General features: G+C 42.8%; 1 protein-coding gene across 5 annotated transcripts in view; it reads right to left on the bottom strand.

Moving 5' to 3' along the window:
- The window catches only part of LOC118009326 (glyoxalase ElbB-like), a 55,738-nt gene that overhangs the window by 5,533 nt on the left and 27,921 nt on the right, over nucleotides 1-22,284 (bottom strand). Inside the window, exons 1-3 of one of the 5 annotated variants that reach the window (XR_004678884.1) lie at nucleotides 8,876-9,454; nucleotides 7,219-7,303; nucleotides 3,354-3,389 (exon numbers count right to left, since the gene is read on the bottom strand). Coding sequence is in view for 1 of the 5 variants with exons in the window: in XM_035003226.1 (XP_034859117.1) it covers nucleotides 7,259-7,303 (45 nt within the window). In the remaining 4 variants the exon portion in view is untranslated. Of the gene's footprint in view, nucleotides 1-3,346; nucleotides 3,390-5,553; nucleotides 7,604-8,875; nucleotides 9,455-22,284 lie in introns of those variants that run through there. The other 4 variants (XR_004678882.1, XR_004678881.1, XR_004678883.1 and 1 more) reach the window with 4 other exon arrangements.

Genomic DNA, 22,284 nt, shown 5'->3' with positions numbered 1-22,284 from the left:
ATAATTTAAATCATTTTATTGCACAAATTGATATTTTAATTATATTGGTTTCTCACCTGTTCATTCTACTAAAATCTTTTTTTTTTTTTAAGATTTTATTTATTTGATAGAGACAGAGAGAGGGAGAGCACAAGCAAGTGGAGTGGCAAGCAGAGGGAGAAGGAGAAGCAGGCTCCCCGCTGAGGAAGGAGCCCGATGTGGGGCTCAATCCCAGGACCCTGGGATCATGACCTGAGCCGAAGGCAGCTGCTTAACCGACTGAGCCACCCAGGCTCCCCTCATTCTACTAAAATCTTATATTATTGAGCCCTTATGCTGGACAAAAACTGAGGCAATCATTATGTATTTGGCAAAAGCCATAGAATTATACAACGCAGAGTAAATCCTAATGTAAAATATGGACTTCAGTTTAAACTAATGTATCTATCGGGGTGCCCTCTCCCACTCCCTCTGCTTGTGTTCCCTCTCTTGCTGTGTCTCTCTCTCAAATAAATAAAATCTTAAAAATAAATAAATAAACTAATGTATCCATCGATTGTCACATCAATTGTAACAAATACACTACACCAAAGGAAAACACAGAAGAAACCTCGGAGGTGGGGAGTATATGGGAACTCTTTGTACTCTCTATCCATTTTTTCTGTAAACCTAAAACTGCTCTAAGAAATGAAGTCCGGTAATTTAAAAAAAAAAAAAAATTGAAGCAGTTAGGGGCCCCTGGGTGGCTCAGTCGGTTGAGCCTCTGCCTTTGGCTCAGGTCATGATCCTGGAGTCCCAGGGTCAAGCCCCACATCAGGCTCCCCACTCAGTGGGGAGTCTGCTTCTCCCTCTGACCCTCCCCCTTCTCATGCCCTCTCTCTCTCTCTCAAATAAATAAATAAAATCTTTAAAAAGTAAAATAAAAATTGAAGCAGTTAAACTTTCACCAGCCCTTTGATTATTTACGCTTAAGCCATGCCCCCAAAGGGTCTATCACTCTACATTTATCACTGTTTGCAAATATCTCAGCCATAGAAATATAGCGATACTAAAGATAGAAAGAAGCAGCTTTCATTTATCTCAGGAATTGTCCCAATGTGTGACGTCATCACAATCTGGAAGCTTAGCTTTCATCTACCCAATTTAACACAGGACCAGGTGTTTTTAATATATCCCAAGGAGAGTGGGAGAGTTCTTCCATGAATTTTATACATATTTGGACTATCCAATCCCTTTTCCTGATAGAATCTCCATCATCCTTCCAATTCTTCTAGCCCTCTAGTTAGATGTTGTATCAGCCCATCCCAATCTGCCCCAAGTATCCGTGCTGTTTGGACAGTGGAAGAAGCGGGTCTCCAGGCATTGCGTTTCTACCACGTGTAAGGCCCTGCGCTGTGTTCTGAGGATACAGCTGTGTGCAAGGCAAGCAGCCTTCTAACCTCAGCAGAGAAGGCAAACATTACATGAATTTTACAATAAATAAACAACCCTCTGTTTATCACATTCACAGTGTCCATGCAAGAAATATCGATTGAATGAATGAATGAATTCAACTGATTAAGAACCTGGATTCAGTTTAACGTTTCCTTTCTACCTACTACCTACAAAACATTTTTCTAAGAAAAAATAATAGCATAGACAGAATAACGTATGCATATCCAAACCGCTTAAACTGAAGATGTTTAAAACATTGGTATAATCACTTAGTTGATGCCCTAAGTTTCAAATAAGCCTTTTTTTTTTTAATTTAAGAGGAATATTTTTCCCTAGTTACTAGCAGCTTCAAGTGACCAGATGATTATCCTGCCTGTTTTCTCAGAGCACCCCAGGAAGACTGACTATGTGTATTAGGTATTTAAATGTTCTGATCAAACCTTCAGATATTCAGTTCAGAGGAGTAGTGAGGGAACCGTCTGTCTGTCCTATCAGCAGGATAAGGCAATAGCCACGCACCCTGTACAAGAACATCAAAAGGCTTATGTGTTTGTTTGGTTTTTCTGCCAGCTACTTTCAGCTACTCAGGTGAGGCTCGGAGTTGGATGTACCCAGGGAGGGAGTGGACGCATCCAAGTGGTGCAAGGAAGGAAATGGGGACGTGAGTGGGGCCTTCTCAAAATAGCACTTAAAGACATGGGATTACACTTCACTATTCTTTTCTCCTCAAAGGAGGAGTTCAGGGAGCCAATAGAGCATATAATGGGGTTTCTAACCAAGAGAGAATAATGGAAAGATCATTTCCCACCTCTCGCTTTTGCTGTCTCTCAGTGTGTCTCTAGCCTCCTTTATTAACACGACACGCCTGGATCCTGCCACTTCGGGTCTACCGGAAGAACAGAGCCTTTTCGGCTTCCCCTGGATTAATCAATATTCCTTTCACTTCAATTCTCTTTCGACCTTCAAAAGTAACCTTTGTGGGTGACTTGTACTCTTGCTGGTGTGAAAGGGGCTGAATTGCTGGATTTGCTCATCATGCTATTTCTATTTCTGTCTATGGAAACCCTAAAATCCTATCTCCAAAGTTAAAACAAAAAGCAGGTCCTTATTCCTCTAATCAAAATAGTTCCTTGAGAGGGAAACAAGACTCAAGAGATACGAGTAAAACAAAAACCAGTGTCGATTATATTTCCAATGACCCAATTACAATGAGATGTTCTGGTAACCCAGAGGAAGGCAAGCACCTGTCCCAGGTGTCCCGCCCAACACTCCCACATCAATCTCTTTGGCCCAAACTCAGTCATGTGGCCACATCCTGCCTGCAGGACTACCAGGTGATGGACAGCACAGCCACCGACAAGTTCAAGAACACATCTATCCAGACAGTGGAACATTTTTGTCCACTTAGTCTCAAGGCATGTGAAAGTCACCAAAGGATCCTTCTATTCATATTTGTCATCCTGCTCAAATGAAAGAGGATCCCAGGAGCTGTCATTATGCCAATTCTCTGCTTACGAATCTGACTCTCCTTCTCTTCCTTGCCAGCCCCACTTCACCCTAAACTTCAAGCCTTCACAACATAGAGGCCAGTCCATTTTATTTTTGTATCTGAAATACATAAGCTTGCTCAATAAAAGTTTGCACGAATGAGTCAGTGAGTGGATGGGTGAATCTGAGGGAAGACGTGAAGAAATACGTTCCAAGTATCGAATTTGCCCAATTGGCTTATTTTGGTTTTTTTTCAATCACAATTTATTTAGCTTTTAATTTTTTCCCACCTCAAATTGTTTATCCGGGACGCCTGGGTGGCTCAGTCGGCTGGGCGTCTGCCTTCAGCTCAGGTCATGATCCCAGGATCCTGGGATCGAGTCCCGCATTGGGCTCCCCGCTCAGCGGGAAGCTTGCTTCTCCCTCTGCCTCTGTCGCTCTCTCTGCTTGTGCTCTCTGTCTCTTTCTCTCTGACAAATAAATAAAATCTTTAAAAAAAAAAAGAAAGAAAAGAAATTGTTTCTCCATTGGAAAGGGAAATTTTTAAAATTTTAAGATTTAGAATTGCTGAATTTTCAATCCGATGCCTTGATAAAACCTTTTCTCAAAAAGGTCCAGTGGACATAAATAGGAGGGTGGTTTATGTCCTCTTTATCTTCAAAAATGTTTACGATGTGCTTATCCACAAACACTGGGTGGGAGAAATCCTTCCAGAAAAGCTAAACAAACAGGGATCCTATCAACTACTTATCATCTATCTCAAGATATTTAGCATGAGACTATAAACAGATTCCATACATTTTCCTCCTTCACAGATACAGATCAATAATAAGGCCTTTGGGTGATTTGTAATATATAAATAATAACTTCAAGTTTTGTGTTTTTTATTATCTCACATGTAAAATTGTTTAGATATTATAATATAACACCTTTCTGGGGAGGAATCATGGGCATGTCAACTGTCTTTTTAATGACATTATAACCCTAGGGATGCCTGGGTGGCTCAGTCGTTAAGCATCTGCCTTCGGCTCAGGTCATGATCCCAGGGTCCTGGGATGGAGTCCCAGATTGGGCTCCTTGCTCAGCGAGAAGCCTGCTTCTCCCTCTCTGCTGCTCCCCCTGCTTGTGCTCTCTCTCTCTCTCTCTCTGACAAATAAATAAATTAAAATCTTTAAAAAAAATGAGATTATAACCCCATAGCTTCCTTTCATTAATATGAATTAATAGCAACTAGAAGTATTGATAGTCTAGTTTTCTGAGATGTGGTATGGGGTGATACTGCAGAAAGCAGGGATAAGCTTCACTTTCTACAAAATGTTGAATGCTTGGCCAACCACTTTCAAAATACTGTATTGTTACACTGATGAGTAAATATGCAAGGTGAAGTTTTAGCTTGCGTTTAAATAGCGGTCAGGAAACAAAGGACTCAGTTGGTTTTGCATCTATCTTGCTTTTGAGCCTGGAGATACGTATGTGATGGAGGAAGAGTAGCACCTAGTGGTGCAAAGTATCAGCTGCACCCACCAAGTAGCTGACTGGAAGTGTTGCACAAAGTAGTTCAGCCACATTTTAGAAAAATGCATTTTGTATTTCAGGCATTTTAAATGCTGGCATCTTCGATTCCTCAGATGGGTGTTTATCATGTCAATTACAGATCTGAGTCAACTTTATATGCTTGAATATTTCCAGATAAAATGTAGAGATGATCAATATATCCAAGAATTTAGAAAAAGATACTAGGGGTACCTACAAGACTCAGTCAGTTAGGTGTCGGACACTTCATCTTGGCTCAATTCTTGATCTCAGGATTTTGAGTTCAGGTCCCATGTTGGGCATGGAGCTTACTTTGAAAAAAAAAAAAAAAAGACCCTAAACTTTCCAAACATTTCACAGGTACCTAAAGTTTGTATGGTAAAAGGTGCAGGTTAAAATAGTATATTTCTTAGATGACCTCAGATTTTATTTAACAATTATCTATCTAAGTCTACTAGTACATTTGAGCAAAAGAATATTGCTTTCTTAATCAATGAGTTAGTATTTCACTGAGATTATTTGAAGAACTTGAAAGTACTTTTTTTTTTTAAGATTTATTTCTTTATTTGAGAGAAAGAGCAGGGAGAGGGGCAGGAGGAGAGGGTCCTCAAGCAGACTCCCCATGGTGCTCGATCCCAGGACCCTGAGATCATGACCTAAGCCGAAATCAAGAGTCAGACATTTAACCGACTAAGCCACCCAGGTGCCCCGAAAGTACATTTAAATAGCTATTCTGAAATTCTCTTTTCTTTCAGTGGTGGATAAGCATAACAGTATTTTACACCCTTTGGACATACAATAAATTAATAATTGAGGATTAAAAACTTGTATAATGGAAACTAATTTTAATTATATAGCTTAGAGTTAGGTTGACATTGACAGAGATAAAGAGAAAATGTTGGTAAAATTATGAATAATCATTTGTGTATACCTTTATTCCTAAATTAAATATAAATTCAACTCAAATTTTATTCCCTAATGGGGTATAATCATAAGAGTACATCATTTGTCCATGAGACCCTTATAGGAAAAGACAGAATCGTGAAATTCAAATTGCACTTACATAAACATTTTGTTTTGATTCCCCAGGCTTTTTCTAGTAGCAGACACCCCACCCACCCACCCACACACACACACACACACACACACACACTCTCTCTCTCTCACACACACTCAGGCCAATCATCATATCCCATTGGCCTTTGGGATTATTCCAAGGTTGTCCATTCAAAGTGTAGCTTCCAGCAGAGATATCTTCAACCAAAGCTGGAAGGGAAGTCCCTTCTTTCCCCTTAGGTGGGCAACTGTAAGGGGCAATGCTCCAGCCATAAGAAGCTTCTTGCAGCAGAAAATGAAGTCAAATAACAAGACAAATAGCCCTTAAGGCATGAGTCTCTCGTTCTGGTTGCTGAGGTCTCTGGCTCCTGTTTTAAGTTCCTGTTTCTCTTCCCCAGTTTCTCTTCCCATAAATCTCTTTGAGACAAAATCTACTTTGAGATATGTTTCTGCAACCTGAAGAGAACTGACTCATACTGCATTTCTAAAATAAGGTGTAGCTCTGCTCATGCTACCACCCTGGTCAGAAAATCTCCATTGCTCTCCATTGCTTGAAAAATAATCTCCAAGCACTTCTGGCTTTGTGATTTGGCTCTAATCTACCTTTCCAGCCTCATCTCATTCAATCTAGTGAAACTGAATTATTCCTTATTTCTTCAAAACACCTATGATTTATGCTTATTCACTCTGCCCCAGGAAAATCATTTTCTATCTCCAGACACCCCAGTTTCCACCTTCTGAATTTGTATCCACTTTTAAGATCAACCACAAATGACTCATCTTCTATAAACCCTTCCTCGTTACTCCATGAATCAGTTAAGGTGAGGGTCCACTGCCTATAAATGAAAATCTAAAATTATAATGGTTTAAAGAAGTGAGAAATTTAATTCTTGCTCACTTTGTAAAAGGAGCCTGGAGGTAGGCATTCCTGGACTGTTACAGCGACAGCATGGACATCAATGTAATAGTGTTCTATGTGTTCTATGCTACATAACAAACTAGCACTAACTCAACAGCTTGAAACAACACACTTTTATTATCTCACAGTGTCTGTGAGTGAAGAGTCTGACTTTGGCTTAGCTGGGTGGCCTCATAAGGCTGAAATCAAGGTGTCAGCTGGGCTGCATTGTCATCAGGAGACTAGGGGGACAATCCACTTCTAAGCTCCCTCAGAATTGAATTGTTGGCAGAGTTCATTTCTTTGTGGCTGGAACCTTTGTGGAGTATTACTTTTTCAAGACCAGCAACTGAAAAAAAAGAGTCTCTGCTGCTTGGAATCTCTGAATTCAGGGAAGGCATAGGCCCTCTTTTAAAGATTCCCCTGATTAGGGCCAGTCTACCCAGAATAATCTCCCTTCTGATGAACTCAAAGTCAACTGATTAGGGACCTTAATTACATCTACAAAATCTTTCACCCTTGCCATATAATGAAGTGTCACTGTGGGAGTGATAGCCCATCTCCTGTGCCATGTCCCACTGATTAGAAGAAGCAAGTCACGGGTTTCATCCTAACCCAATGGGAGGGGATTCTATAAGGGCATGACTCATCAGGGGCTACTTAGTATTGTCCACACAAGCAGGGACCTGGGTCCTCAAGTTTTCTGCTCTACCCCATCACTAGGTTCCATCCTCAAGTTCCCCTCATGACGGAAGAAGGTGCTAAAGCTCTACCCATCATGTCCTCCTAACACACTACAGAGATGAGGAAAGAAAGTGTATTCCTCCTACCTGAGTCAGTTGCCGGTAAGCAGAAGTCCCACATGTTCACTTAAATCTCTTTAGCCTCGGCTGCTGGCAATAAGAAGAGCATTATCTGTAAAGGAGTTATTAAGAAGCAATAAATTGCTTTAAGTCCGTTTTTACACCCTTTGATGTAAAGTTAAAGTTACTTAACTTTAAAGTTAAGTCTTAAAGTCAGCCTGCTTTTTATTGTTACCATCTACCAGCAAGTCTAAACAATTCAGTGATAGAATACTCCTTCCCAAAAAACATTTTGTTGGTGGTCTAAATTCTAAACAATTGGTGTGATTATGGTTGAGTTTTAAATAATATACATGGGGCGCCTGGGTGGCTCAGTCGGTTACATGTCTGCCTTCAGCTCAGGTCATGATCTCAGGGTCCTGGGATAGAGCCCCACCTCTGGGTGGCTCCCCGCTTAGCGGGGAGTCTGCTTCTGCCCCTCCACCCTCATGCTCTCGCTCTCTCTCTCTAAGAAATAAAATCTTGAAAAAAAAAAATATATGTGCAAGTTTCAAATTAACAGTTTAATTATTACTTATCCTCCACTGAGTATTCTACTTGGAAATTAATTCAAAGAACTCCCCACTTACCTCCCCTCACACGAGAACTGGTCTATTTCAAGAGTACATTCATATGCTTTAGAATCTTCCAACTCCCGGGATACCTGGGTGGCTCAGTCGGTTGAGCCTCTCTGCCTTCAGCTCAGGTCATGATCTCAGAGTCCTGGGATCGAGTCCCCGTATTGGGCTCCCTGCTCAGTGGGAATCCTGCTTCTCCCTCTCCTCCCGACCTGTGCTCTCTGTCACTCTGGCTCTCTCTCTCAAATAAATAATTAAAATCTTAAAAAAAGAAAAAAAAAAGACTCTTCCAACTCCCCTCCAGGCAGTTTGTGCCTTCAGCTCCAGTGGAACGACACATCCCTGCATTGAAACGGCAGATTCCAAGTAAACAATGATAGTACAGGAAAGAAATAGAAATGGAATTACTTCAATTCTTTCATTCTATGTAACTGCTCAGAGTTGTTATTTTGTGTTTAAATTTAAAACGCAAAGAGAGAGTGCAAACTGAGAGGTGTACTGTTTTTGTTTGGTGACTGCAAATTTTAACTTATGTATGAAATGTATGAAATATTTCACTTCACGGTGATGATTTAAAATTAAAGTTGTTTTTTTTTTTCAAGTAGGCTCTACGCCCAACGTGGGGCTCGAACTCACGGGTCCGAGATAGAGTGGCATGCTTCACCCACTGAGCCAGCCAGGCGTCCCTTTCTTCTTTTTTAATTGTTAGTTATTTCTAAACTAAAGAACAAATTCAAAAAATGAAACATCACGTCAGTGGTCAATTTAGTAGGTGCTTAATTTTTGCAGATGTTTTGGTTTTATTAAATTTTGTTTAACTTTTATTAACTTTATTAGTTACTATAATGTCATCCATGACTATGACAATTATGCAGATTAATGGGTTTTTTTCTATTTCATTATTCCGGACATATCTATGGAGCTCAATGACCTTGACCTATCTTTCTAGAAAATAAGTATAATGACTAACTACAGAACTGAAGTAGCATGCTTTGCTGAACCCAGTTTTGAGATGGAGAGATCTCAACTTCCTATACTTCTGAGCTGAAAAGAGAAAAGAACCTCACCCTGCTTTATCCTCTCAGGTGCCCCAAGGCCGGTATCAACATCAGGCTGTGGTTCTGGACTGAATAATCTGGCCATGAGTGCACCATCTCCCCCCACACAGGTGAGCTTTCCTAGGTGTGAGTCAAAATCAAGCCATTATTCACTCAGTGATAAATTAGGTGAGTGAGGAAGAGAAATTGAAAAAAATTCTTGAATGTGGGAAATAAATTTTGTTATTTTTAATGGACAGGAAGATTGCTATGGTTTAAAGAACTTGACTTTTTTCTCTTTTTTTTTTCTTTTGCCTGTGCTCAACATTAGTTTGGAGGCATTCAGGCTCGACTTTTTATTGATGTGCAAGTACTCCATCGATTCTGCTTAGACATTTGAAGGACAAATTCTCACCTTCTTTGGAAGAAGCAGGCTATGTTAACCAGGGGCAAGGGGCGGAGGCCACACAAAAACCCCATCCTGGAAATTCTTTTCTCTCGAAGTACACAGGTTGGAACTGTATCCTGGAACCTCATTCTCAACAGATAGTTACCAATAGAGCAAAACCCACTGTCTCGAAAATCCAATAACAAAATGTTCATTTAGGGCGCCTGGGTGGCTCAGTTGGTTAGGCGACTGCCTTCGGCTCAGGTCATGATCCTGGAGTCCCGGGATCGAGTCCTGCATCGGGCTCCCTGCTCGGCGGGGAGTCTGCTTCTCCCTCTGACCCTCCTCCCTCTCATTCTCCCTGTCTCAAATAAATAAATAAAATCTTAAAAAAAAAAAATGTTCATTTAGTGCGTTATCATACCTCCTGAGATGACAAAGGACATCAAATTATCATCAGTTCTTTCTGCCCAGGCAATTCGTATAGCTCCCTTCTCCTTCTGGGGCCACAGAAGGAGACCACCCACTTCAAAGTCAGCACCACTGGGATATTTCCAGAAGAGGGCAGAGGCATGTGGGTAGTAGTACTGGCTTGTGATTTGCTGTAATTCTGACATTTGGTTTCCCCAAATGCCTCCTCAATTAATCTGGGGAGGGGGATGGAACAGAAATTGCTCTAGCCCACTAGACTGTGGTTGGCCCCAGGGGGCACAACCCTCTGCTCAGACGTTCACAATAAAAATCAGGGACACTGGCCATGACAAGGACATTCTCAAATGCAATACTTGGTTATTTCATTGTGCAAGAAAACATGATCATGCATTTCAAAATTGTCATTTCCATATTTTAAATTTGTATTAATAGAAATTGAATGCTATTTATTTAAATAACTTAATAAATGTTATTCTCAGTAATATTAATGTTATTTACTAAATAATAATGTCACGTGTTAAATAATACTTATTTAATAATATGATATAAATAATATATACTGAATAAATGTTATTAAATGATAACACATTCAATTTTAAAATTAAGCATCAAATCTCCAGTGTGCTAAATACAAATAGTTAAGTCAAATGCAAATGGAAAAAGAATAAAGCAGGCTGCGTTCTGGAGTTAACCCAGTGAGGATATGTATCGCCACAACAGTGAGGATGAGATATGTATGTTCACTCCAAACCTCCTAACTTTCCCCACAGCAGTGGGTTAGGGCGGGGAAGAGGGTATTAGAGGAGCTGCCTGGAAACCTCACAGGAGCACCTCCTCCCCTTTGCTGGGTTCTGATTCTTTTTGTCGCTGACCCACCTCCAAGTCCTCTGGGCCAAGAGATACATAGTCCATGTTGAGCCAGCAGAGAAGAAGCAAGCCAGTCAATCGCTTCTTGGCCTTTTGGCTAAGATAAAGTGAAGCGAGCCAGTCAAAGCAGAGGAAAAGAAGTCTGGTGGCTCTGCCTCAGAGCCTCCCCATTCCTTCCAGAATTTCTCAAAATGGTTCTCTCTGGCTCAGAAGAGATTCCCGGCTTCCGGACGCTCCCTGACAACTAACACCGTGGCAGATCCTCCCAAGACTGCAATTTGAGAAACTCTGACCTTTTAAACAAACTGAACCTCAGATCGTCTTAACACGATAGAGTAAAACAATGCTTTAATGGTGAGGTTTGGGTTATTGAATGTATTACGCCAATTTTTTCTACAACCTAGTGGAGAGAGTATAACGGAGTCCTTCATGTCAAGCAGGGGCCTGTGTCAAGCAATGACGCAAGCAGGTAAGGTCCTGCAGCTACGAGACTTGGCAGGAGCAGCGTCAGCCCATACCCCGGAACTGATAACGGGCAGAATCGGCGGACGTCTGCAGAGACCCATAACTGATTAAATCCCTTTAAAAGGAGGAGGATTTGGGCAGTAAACTGTCAGGCTCTTCAGACCTGAGCCCTCTATGTCTGACCACTTAAAAAAAGGCAACTGCCACCCAAGGCTCTGCTGGATGGATCTCGAACAGAATCGAGAGCCTTCCCTGCTTGCACATCAGAAGCCGGCCATCTCTCGGACCTGTGTCCCCATTTGCTCTTCTCCAGCTTCTGTAATCTCAGGTGTTCCTTATACAGACTTCTTCTATGGCCATAAAATATAGCCACCATCCCCCTTAATAAAAAATACTTTCGGGGCGCCTGGGTGGCTCGGCCATTAAGTGTCTGCCTTCGGCTCGGGTCGTGATCTCAGGGTCCTGGGATCGAGCCCCACATTGGGCTCCCTGCTCTGCGGGAAGCCTGCCTCTCCCTCTCCCACTCCCCCTGCTTGTGTTCCCTCTCTCTCTGTGTCTCTGTCAAATAAATAAATAAAATCTTAAAAAAAAAAAAAAACTTTCAAATGCCCCTGCATCCCCCTTTATTCTGTTTCACAAAGAAGCCCCTCGGAATAATCATATGCAGCCGGTCATGTCCACCACGACGTTCCCGCTTCTTCTCCCTGCCAGGTGCTTCCTGCCCCATCACTGCCCTGAAAATGCTTTGATGAAGATTCTTGAAGGGGGCACCTGGGTGGCTCAGTCGTTAAGCGTCTGCCTTCAGCTCAGGTCATAATCCCAGGGTCCTGGGATCGAGCCCCGCATCGGGCTCCCTGCTCCGCGGGAAGCCTGCTTCTCCCTCTCCCACTCCCCCTGCTTGTGTTCTTCTCTCGCTGTGTCTCTCTCTGTCAAATAAATAAAATCTTTAAAAAAAAAAAAAAAAAGATTCCTGAAGGCCTCCCGTTGCCAAATATTTCTTTTTTTTCAATTCTCAGAGTCCCCCAAACTCTCTCTGACAAATGATCCTATTGATCACTCTGTGTCTTCAAAACTTTTTTCTCCTTTGGGTTTCGAGAAAACACTCCTAATTCTGCTGCCTCACTTACAGATCTTTTTGTTGGTTAAGTGTTGGTGTTCCCTAGGGCTCTGCACTCAGGCTGGTCTATACCTGTGGCTCCACCTGTGGCCACCAGACCAGGAATATCGTCATCCCCACGGCCCTTGTTAGAAATGCAAATTTCGTTGCCACATGGAATTCAGGACACCCAGTTCAACTGGAATTTCAGAGAAATATGTAGGGTGAGTATGTCTCAGGTAATTTGAGGACATACTTATCCTTTAAAAATTTGTTGTTTATCTGCAATTCAAATTTAATTAGGCATCTTGCAATTTTTTTTTAATTTGCTAAATCTTACAATCCTAAATGCAAATTTACAGGCTCTGTCACAGTCCTACTGAAATTCTGGAGATGGGGCCCATACTCTGTGTTTTAATAAGCTCTCCAGGTGATTCTAAGTTCCCGAAAGTTTAAGGAGCACTGCTCTATCTCACACCTGTGAGTGACCTCATCTGCTTGACATGATACATCCCCCAAGTGTGGAATGCTCCTGAACTGCTAACTGATGTGGGTTTTCCTGAAATTGATTAACCATGTGACCCACCTCTGTTTGGAAAAGCAGGAGGAATGCAAAAATAAAGCGATCAAGGGTTTGGCTTTAGAGCAATTTCAACCTGTCTTGGTGTGAGACAGAAAGATTTGGGAGGAGACAAAATGAGGGAGAATTTGTTTTTTTCTGCAATTCCCTGTAGAGAATTAAAAAAAAAAAGTCCCTGGAAGCATGTTTGCTGCACCCAGTCCCCTGTCCTTATCTCTGTAACGGAAGGTGATGGAGGGATGGAGGTCCCCCCGTAAGTGTGGGGGTCTGAGCCTAGAGGGGCCAGTGCCTCCCTCTGGAGTTTCTCTGAGCCCCCATGGCTTTTGAGTCTGTGGAAAGGCTCAGACAGTGAATTAAGTTGCACAGTTGCAAGGTTCTTCCATCCAGAATAGTCTTAAGGACTTAACTCTGAAATTGTGGAGGAAGAAGTAGCCTTTAATCGAAATAGCACTGTTCATCAGTCTTACACAGTTAAAGAGGACACGTACTGCATGGAGCACTGAGTGTTATACGCAAACAATGAATCATGGAACACTACATCGAAAGAAAGAAATAAAGGAAGGAAGGGAAAGGAAGGAAGGAAGGAAGGAAGGAAGGAAGGAAGGAAGGAAGGAAGAAAATAAGAAAGAAACCTTTTGAAAATAAAAAAATTAAAATTAAAATAAAAAAAGAAATAGCACTGTTCAAACACCTGTGGGTCACATGATCCCATCATTGAAAGCCCTGCTAGTCTTCTCCCCACTAGTTTATTGAGCACCCACTAGGCCCTAGGGACCCCGTCAGATTGAAAGAGCTGGTGGTACAATTCTTGATATGTCGCTATTATATGGAAGTAAAAATCTCAACGGTGAATGGAGGCTATTAAAACGAGCTGCAGCAATTAAGCCTCAGATACTTATATAACTTTAGGATGAAAATATGAAGAAGGATAAAGGGAAAATCAAGGAAGCAAGTAAGATACATTCCATAAAATAATAAAAGACAGGACCTTTTTGTAAAGCCTTGATGGCAAGAAAATATCACGAGTTAGAATAATGCTCATTATGTGTTGACTGTGTTCCATATGTCACACACGGAGATCTAATTCTAGGAGAGATTTCAATTTACAACTCCCATTGTGATGACTAGGTCCAGAGCCACCACGGCTTCTTCCCACACAAGGGCCTGGCAAACCAGTTTGGCACAGTAGGTGGCACTGTCCCCCCTGGCTTTCTGGGTCGGGGGCCTCGAGGCACGCGAAGCCTTTCTTAAGGAGGCACTGAAGACACCGCCCCCTTCTCTTGCTGCCGCTGCTCCCAGGCCACCCCACCCCGTGCAGGTGCAGCCCCGCCTCTCTGGCCGCTTCTCCCTGAAGTCTCCCTCCGCCAGAAATGCCCTTGCCCCTTTGCTCCACCGGGAAAATTTCACTCAACCTTTTCTCATCAGGCCTTAATGAAATGTCCCCTCCCCTGTGACACCTACTTGAGGCCTCCAGAATTTCCAGGATGGTATGCTAAGGATGGGCTAGGATGTGCCCAGGGGAGCCGCAAATGACTGCGCCTGGTGGAGGCGAGAAGGGTGGTGATGCCTAACGAGAGGGGGACATGCCTGATGGCAATGCAGGGAGCAGTCAACAACGCTAAGGGAAGAGAAGGCACTCTGGGCAGTGGGGACAGTGGAAAGACCCGTGAGTTATGCATGCTGGAGTTGGGGAGAACCTACAAGCAGTTGGGTGTTTGGGGGAACTCAGAGAGATTGACAAGAGATAAGGCTGGAGACAGGAGTAGAGATCAGAATATTCCTGTCCTTTTAGGATGCTTAGATCTCATTCAGGCGGCATATTAGAATCACCCAGGTAGCATGATAAAAGTACACACACCCCTGGGGCGCCTGGGTGGCGCAGTTGGTTGAGTGGTGGACTCGATTTGGGCTGAGGTCATCAACTTGGGGTTGTGAGATCCAGCCTGCTATGTGGCTCATGCTGAGCCTGGAATCTGCTTAAGGATTCTCTCCCCCTCTTTTTGCCCCTCCCCCCACCGCACTGCAGTCTCTCTCTCTCAAAATAAAAATAAAAATACTTTTTAAAAAAGTACACCGCACCCCCTCCCCCAGAGGTGCTGATTTCGTAGATCTGGGCAAGGGCCAGAAATCTTCCATTTAACAACCACTTAGGTGGCTCTGATGCATTTGCCCAAGAATTGAATTTTTAAGAAACTTCTATAAATGATGGGAAGCGCTTAAGGAACTTATACAAACACATAACAAAGACTTGTGTTTTAGAGAGAACACTCTTGTGGTCTAAAGGAGGATGCCATTAAGAGAATGAGGTTGGAAGCAGACAGTACGCTTAGGCGACCTTTTCTGTGGCCAAAGTAAGAAATGCTAAGGGCCCCAAGCAGAGCAATAGTTTAGGGGACAATGAAATTCCCCCAACACCACCCAGGTGCCCCATTTCATGCCCTTTTTTGAGGAAAATATGGATCCTTCCCACAGAAGTGGGAACATCCACTTAAACAATGTCCCTGTGACCTTTGCAAAATTAGAGTTACTGCCCATTAAATTGTGCAACATCCCTCATGGAAAACCCAGATGATAAACTGCTTCTTGATTCAGGGCAAGAAAAACTTCAGTTCCTGAAAAAGCTGGACTGCGCCCTGCTGCCAAGCAGTAAGAATGGTATTACTCAAATATTTCCTCTTTTTGCCTCAGGTCCAGAGAAGTAGAAAATTATTGTGCCCTACTGCAGTAATTGGTTTGTCCCAAGGGCCCTGTAACATTGATTCCTCTGCTGTATTAATGTATCTCTGGTCTAAATTGTGCATTGTGTTTGATTTTGTAATAGCCTCTGGCTTTTCTAGAAATAGGTGGGGTATCATTTTAAGGAAATACATTTTAATTTTACCAAAAATTGGTTTCCTTCAAAATTTTTATCTCAGTTTTATTTTTTTTAAGGCTTTATTTATTTGAGAGAGAGGGAGAGCACAGAGGGAACATGAGAGAGAGAAGCAGACTCCCCGCTGAGTAGAGAGCTCTAAGTGGGGCTCGATCCTCAATTCCTCGGACCCTGAGATCATGACCTGAGCCAAAGGCAGTCACTTAACCCACTAAGTCACCCAGGCGCCCTGCAGGTTTTTTTTAATGTTAATTTTTCTATTTAGTTAATCTCTGTATCCTGCATCAGAACCTAAATTCCATGAGGAGAAAGACTCCATTTAAGCGGCTCACTGTTGTAGCTTCAGTACCTAGCATCATGCCTGAGGGTCTAGGGTACCTGTATCAGTCAAGATAGACCAATTGTGCACCTCCCCCCCCCCCCCCCCCCCCCCGTAGGTTAAAAGTACAAAGAGGTTTTTTTTTTCTTGCTCACTCTACATATCCATAGTAATCAGCTGTGGGTGTTCCCTGCCTCTTACCACTGGAAGATTATCATGACAAAGAGAAAAAAGGGGCACCTGGGTAGCTCAGTCGGTAAGCGTCTGCCTTCGGCTCAGGTTGTGATCCCAGGGTCCTGGGATCGAGCCCTGCACCGGGCTCCCTGCTCTGCGGGAAGCCTGCTTCTCCCTCTCCCACTCCCCCTGCTTGTGTTCCCTCTCTCACTATGTCTCTCTCTGTCAAATATAAAAATAAAATATTTTAAAAATTAAAAAAAAAAAAGAAAAAAAGAAAAAGAGAAAAGAGATAGAAGTCACAAATCACTTGCTGGCTCTTCCCTTTTAAGAGCGAAACCGCAGTCACAGGCCGGGAAGGGGAAATGCAACCCTGCTGGGGAGGGCTCCTGCTCTAAGGGAATTTAGTGATTGGTAAGACCATCCGTAACACTACCGTAGGAATTAAGTCTCTAGACTTAAAATTACATTGTCTTCAATTAATTAGGTGCTCTGTAATTATTCTTTCCCATGTATCTTTAGCCTTTGGTACATTCGAAACTTATTTGTTTTATAATAGCCTGATTTCAAAGTATCTCACTACACTGTTGACTTATATTTAGGTCAAATATACTTCACCACGCATAGTATCTCCCTCCTATGAACAATTCTGAAAGTCTAGAGAGCTGAATACTAACTTTTCCTGACACCAGTATAGTACCAGAGGCCTCGGTGTTACCAGATTTCTTCTCCTTTAATGCCCCCAGTTCTTGGTCACGCTCCTTCGAGGAATGAAGAGGTAGACCAGACGAAGAGTGGTGGGCAACAAAGCTAAGTTTATTGAGTGATAGTTACTCAGCAATAGTACAAAGCTCCCGAAGAGGCAGGGGACCCGAGAGGGTTGCCATTTGGCATTTAGACCTAGGGGTCTTAATGGGCTTGTTGGTGGGCTGTTTTAATCTGAGGGTTACTCCAGGTGCCTGTCATTCAATCAGGTTTTTGTCCTCTACCTATCACGTGGGGAAGGGTGGAGGGTTCCTTCCAGGGTGGTGTAAACTCCTTTAAAGGGTGAAACGGTTTCCTCTTGGGGCGGGGCTCCTTGTCCCTGCCTGCCTTCCAATTTTCCTTCATTACTAGTTGACTTTTACAGACGGGTGGCAGTTTCAATGTTCTGTAACAGGATAGCCCAGATAACCGGGAACCCTTTCACTGCAAAACACCTGGAAATCCTGGACAAAATATGACAAACATTCTCTTAAAGACATGCCTGAGCCTAGAAAATAAGGAAAATCATGACCTGAGCAGAAATCAAGAGTCAGATGCTTAATCAACTGAGCCACCCAGGCAGGCACCCCTCAGAATTGAGATTTTAAAGTCTTCGTGGAAGGAGACCTCAGTCAAGTTGGGAAGTTTCAACTGAGACCCCAAATAAAGCTTGCCTCCCCAAAAGACCTCGGCCCAAGTAAAAGATACGCCTAGAGTTGCCATATTTAGCAAATAATAACAGCGTTAGAGGACTTTTTTCTGTCGATGCCAGTGGTTCTTGGTCATACCACTTCAAAGAATGAAGAGGTAGACCAGAGTGTGGGCAGCAAAGCCAGGTTTATTGAGCGACAGCAAAGTGATAGTACAAAGCTCCCAAAGAGAGCGGGGACCCGAGAAGGTTGCCACCCGAGTTTCTAGGTCTAGGGGTTTTTATGGGCCTGTTGGTGGGCTGTTTTTATCTGATTAACCCTCCTGGCACCTGTCATCTAATCAGATTTTTGTCATCTACCTATCACGTGGGAAAGGGTGGAGGGCTCCTTCCAGGGTGGTGTAAAATCCTTTTAAGAGTGTTGGGGGGGGGGCCCTTCTCCCTGCCTGCCTGCCTTCCAACTATCCTTCAATAGGACATCTAGTTAAATCAGTAATGCAAATGAACAGCAATTAAGTTTTTAATATAGTATGTCCAGTATTGTATTTGGGACATACTTATACTAGAAAAGTATTTGTTGCCAGTCTGAAATTAGGAGCCCTGTATTTCATCTGGCCGCCCTAGATACACCAGAAAAATTATCCACCAGTATAGGGAGTCAACAAGAATGCCTGCCTATCTCCATGTGGGCTCTGAGTAGGGTAGGAAAGTATCCCCCACAAGAATTAACAATCATAGGTCTGTCCTTCCATGGTCTTATGATTTGACTTTATACTACGTGCATGATCCTCATCTATCAAGCCAGAAATTAGCATAAGAAATGCTTCCCACCCTCCCCACTCCAAAACCATGAAATGCAGGGACTCCCAGCAGAAGGAAATGTAGACAAAATGAAATGTCCTTATAACCTGCAGCCCATTGACAAGTACTTGAGGCAGGCAGAGTATAATGTTCCTCCAGGAAACCCTACTGTCTTAATGCCCATGCTTTGTTAGGGGGAGAAACAACCTTAGCTTGACAATAGCTAGGCCTCCAGGGTCTTGGGAGTCTTCTTTAGCAGATGAAAGTCCTTTTGGAAATTTCTCTTTGTTTTTACCTCCCACAGCTCCAAAGTGTTATAATCAGCCATTCCTCACAAACCCCGTGCAGCTCTTTCTGCCCATGGGTCCTGTCCCTGTGTTTTAATAAAATGACCTTTTTGCACCAAAAATGTCTCAAGAATTCTTTCTCGCCCATGGGCTCCAAACCCCTACACTTCAAACCACACCAACCTCACTGAAGATGAGTTCACGAGCCAAAATAACAAAACAGGGGAGACTACTGGTGTACAGCAAGGCAGGCTGGCCTTTTCGTTTACCACTTAAAACAGTCCAAGGGCACACAGCCTTTGAAACACATCCAGGGTCGTTCAAAGCTGATTACTTCACCGTGTTCCTTTATGTGGGGCAGATCACAGGATCCGGTTCCTAGACGTCAGACTGTGATTCTCGTCAGGCCCACCATCTCCCACAGATCCATCACCATGGCGGAGGGGAAAAAAGCCACACAAAAAAAGCCAATTCTAGTGCCAGCAGGCTCAGCATTCACTAATCCATTAAGAATAGATCTTAAGGCACTAAAGGGCTTTTAGTCCCCTTTTCTCACTAAGAAGTGCTTGTTAACTAAAACTAGAGGGACACCTGGGGCTCAGTCATTAAGCGTCTCCCTTCGGCTCAGGTCATGATCCCAGAGTCCTGGGATCGAGCCCCACATTGGGCTTCCTGCTCCACGGGCAGCCTGCTTCTCCCTCTGGCCCCCACGCCCGGTTTGTGTTCTCTCTCTCTCCCTCTCTCTCTGTCAAATACATAAAATCTTTAAAAATAAACAAATAAAAATAAAATCTTAAAAAAAATAAAACTAGAGAAAAGCTGGAGCCCACCGCTTACAGAGCCTAAACTCCAAGGCTGCACTTCCCTGCATTTTCCAGAGACTAACCAACATCGCAGTGTGCCAGGGGCAATGAAACGCCTCAGTCTCAGGCACAGCAAGACGATTGGTCACTGAAACATTCTTCATCTTAATAAAAGGCAAAGAAAGAAATATGTGAATGTTTCCCTCTGTATCCTCCTACCAGCAACATTCAGGCAAAATAAGCTAATAATTATTTCAAGAGGTTCTTGCAGAGAGTGTCCATAATGATGGCATGCATATATAAAGACGAATACTCCTTGGGCTTTGGTTTCCTCATCTGCAAAATACAAGCAAACATGGGAGCAGAAGGTTTGGGCAAGGATTAATGAGACTGTGTTGAATATAGATAAAGCTCTTAGCTCGGTTGCTGGCCCATCATAAACACTCAAGAAAGATGGCTATTTTGACTATTAAGTTTCAGGCTTTTGTAGCATTTAGATTTTATATTTCAGAAACATTTACTAGATGCTTGCATTTTGCACATTTTGGGCTTGAAGTAGAGGTTTTGTTGGTATTGCTTGATTATTCTCACACACCTTGTCAGAATTTATTGACATGCAAATTATTTTCTCTTACTGTGTTTGGACACTTACCTGATCATTCATCTTTGATTTTGATATCCAAAAATCTTCATTGACACTTAGGGAAAATAACAAGAATCTCGATAACTCTTTTTTTTTCTTCCCACTTTTTAGAAAGAAAACTTGATGTACTTTATCTTGTCTGCCTATCTTTATTTTTTCCAAAATGTAAGAGTAACTGTAAAAATAGCATTCTTTTTTTTCTATCTCCTACATCAGTGACCCAGAACTAACAGATTGTATTTCTAACTGACTGATTTTCAAAGTATTCAAACTCTAAGTAACCTCTAAATTGAGTGTGTATGTTATGCCATCCATTGTTTTACTGGAAGAGAAGGGGCTAAAAAAGCTCATCTTTCCCGTCTGGCATTAGACTGCATTGAGCATATGAGTATTAACAATCTTTTAAATTGTTATCAATTTGAAGATATTACCTTCTCTCTGTTAGAAGGACATAATGTTGAGTCATTTGGAGTGAGTTGTGATAGATTTGCCCTAAGTCACCCATAAATTCTTATTTGGTCTCCTTTGTGGCCAGAATATAGTATAATGTACTGACTACTTTGGATATTGATAACCAATAAGGCTTATCTTTGTTTGACATTTAAGAGTCCTAAATGGGGTCAAAAATACGTGGTCTAAACTAACACTTCTCATGCTTCAAGGTGCACACAAATCACATGTTGAGAAACTTAATGAACACAGATTCTGATTTAATAGGTCCGGGCTGGGCCTGGAATTCTGCATTTCCAGCAAGCCCCCTGCGGACACTGGGGTGGACCACACCGCAGCACGAGTGTAAGGCAGTGTTTCCCAGAGCGTGGGTATGGCACCAGAAGGATGGACACCACCTGGGAACCTGTCAGAAATGTTCATTCTTGGGCCTTCCCAGACTTTCTAAAAGAAACTCTAGGGACAAGCCCTCCGGGTGACTCTGATACACACAGTTTGAGAACCACTCTTCTCAACAAGTAAATCTGCTAGCCTAGATGAACTAAAATACATATTGGGTTATTTCCCAGGAGGACGGGAGCCAAGGCTGTCTTGGGGCTAAGACAACCACGCCAGACAGGCCAATGCCCAGTTAGCTGCCAGAAATGAGCATTTAACAGACCCACCCACACTGGTGAGTGGGCTTTGGGAGAACAGACCCTGCAGGTGCCGGCTAAAACTCTGTCGAGCAGATATGTCCCCTGCATCCAATGTCCAGGCAGCACCGATGCCCCTGCTCAGTGTCAGGGAAGTGTGACATGAGGCAACAGCAGCACTCAATTGCCCAACAGGGGAAACGGGCAAGGCCTTCCGGCATCTGCTTGGCAGGGACACCAAAAAGATAAGCCAAAATTTTTGAAAGAATTTGACATTTTCCCCAAAAAAAGCATCAAAATAGATACCATGGGGAAAATCCCTATTATTCAACTCCTTTACCCTTATTTTACCATTTTGCGTGGCTGAGTGTGGACCCTGGAGCCAGACTGCCTGTCTCTAAGTCCTGGCTCTCCCATGTCCTGGCAGGGTGACCTCGGGCAGGTCACTCAACTCTCAGTTTCCTCGCCGGCAAAATGGAGAACATGATGTTTTTTGAGAATTAAACAGCACATTAATATATATAAAGTTCTTAAAATAGTGCCTGATATTCAGACAGTGCCTCATAAATATTGATTTTTATTACAAGTAGGCAGAAAGGGTAGAAGGGACTTACATTTCTTTTTTTCAGTGCTTGGGGTCTTTAAAGAAATAATTTGTTGCCCAGTGGAGCCTGACACAGCTTAGGAGAAATCAGACAAAAGTCAGAACTGCATGGAGACAAGAGATAGCATCTGGAGAGATCTGTGGGCCCCAGGGAAAGACTGAAGAAAGAGCCGGCAAGAACTAGAGAAACTGTAGGGCTCTGCACAAAGCCAGGTACATATCTGGCAAGGGAGCAAGCCTTAAATCCCAGAGTGGAAGGCCAGAGACCAGTAAGTGCTGACTACACAGGAGGAAGGGAACATCATCAGTAAATCTCAGGATCTTAGGCTCTCACCTTGGCTACAGATGGAATAATCTGGGGAACATTTAAAAAATACTTGATGCCTGCCTGTCACCCTTAGAGAGTCTGTTTCATTGGTCTGGGGCCTTACCTGAGGAACAGATTTCTAAAATCTCCCCTACTTGAGTTTTTTAGATAGCAAGGGTTAAGCATCTTACACTGAAGTCAGCACTGATCTTAGAAGTTGTGAGGGGCCTCAATGTACATAGATGATCAATGAAATGGCTAGAAAAACCATCCCCGCTGCTTATCCCCACCTTCTCTCCCCTTTATATTTATGCTCTGGACTT

This window comes from Mirounga leonina, unplaced genomic scaffold, assembly GCF_011800145.1.
Source record: "Mirounga leonina isolate KUSES-001 unplaced genomic scaffold, KU_Mleo_1.0 Mir_127, whole genome shotgun sequence".
Taxonomy (NCBI): Eukaryota; Metazoa; Chordata; class Mammalia; order Carnivora; family Phocidae; genus Mirounga; species Mirounga leonina.
The sequence above is the reverse complement of the archived record's forward strand: the minus strand, read 5'-3'. Positions and strand labels throughout refer to the sequence as shown.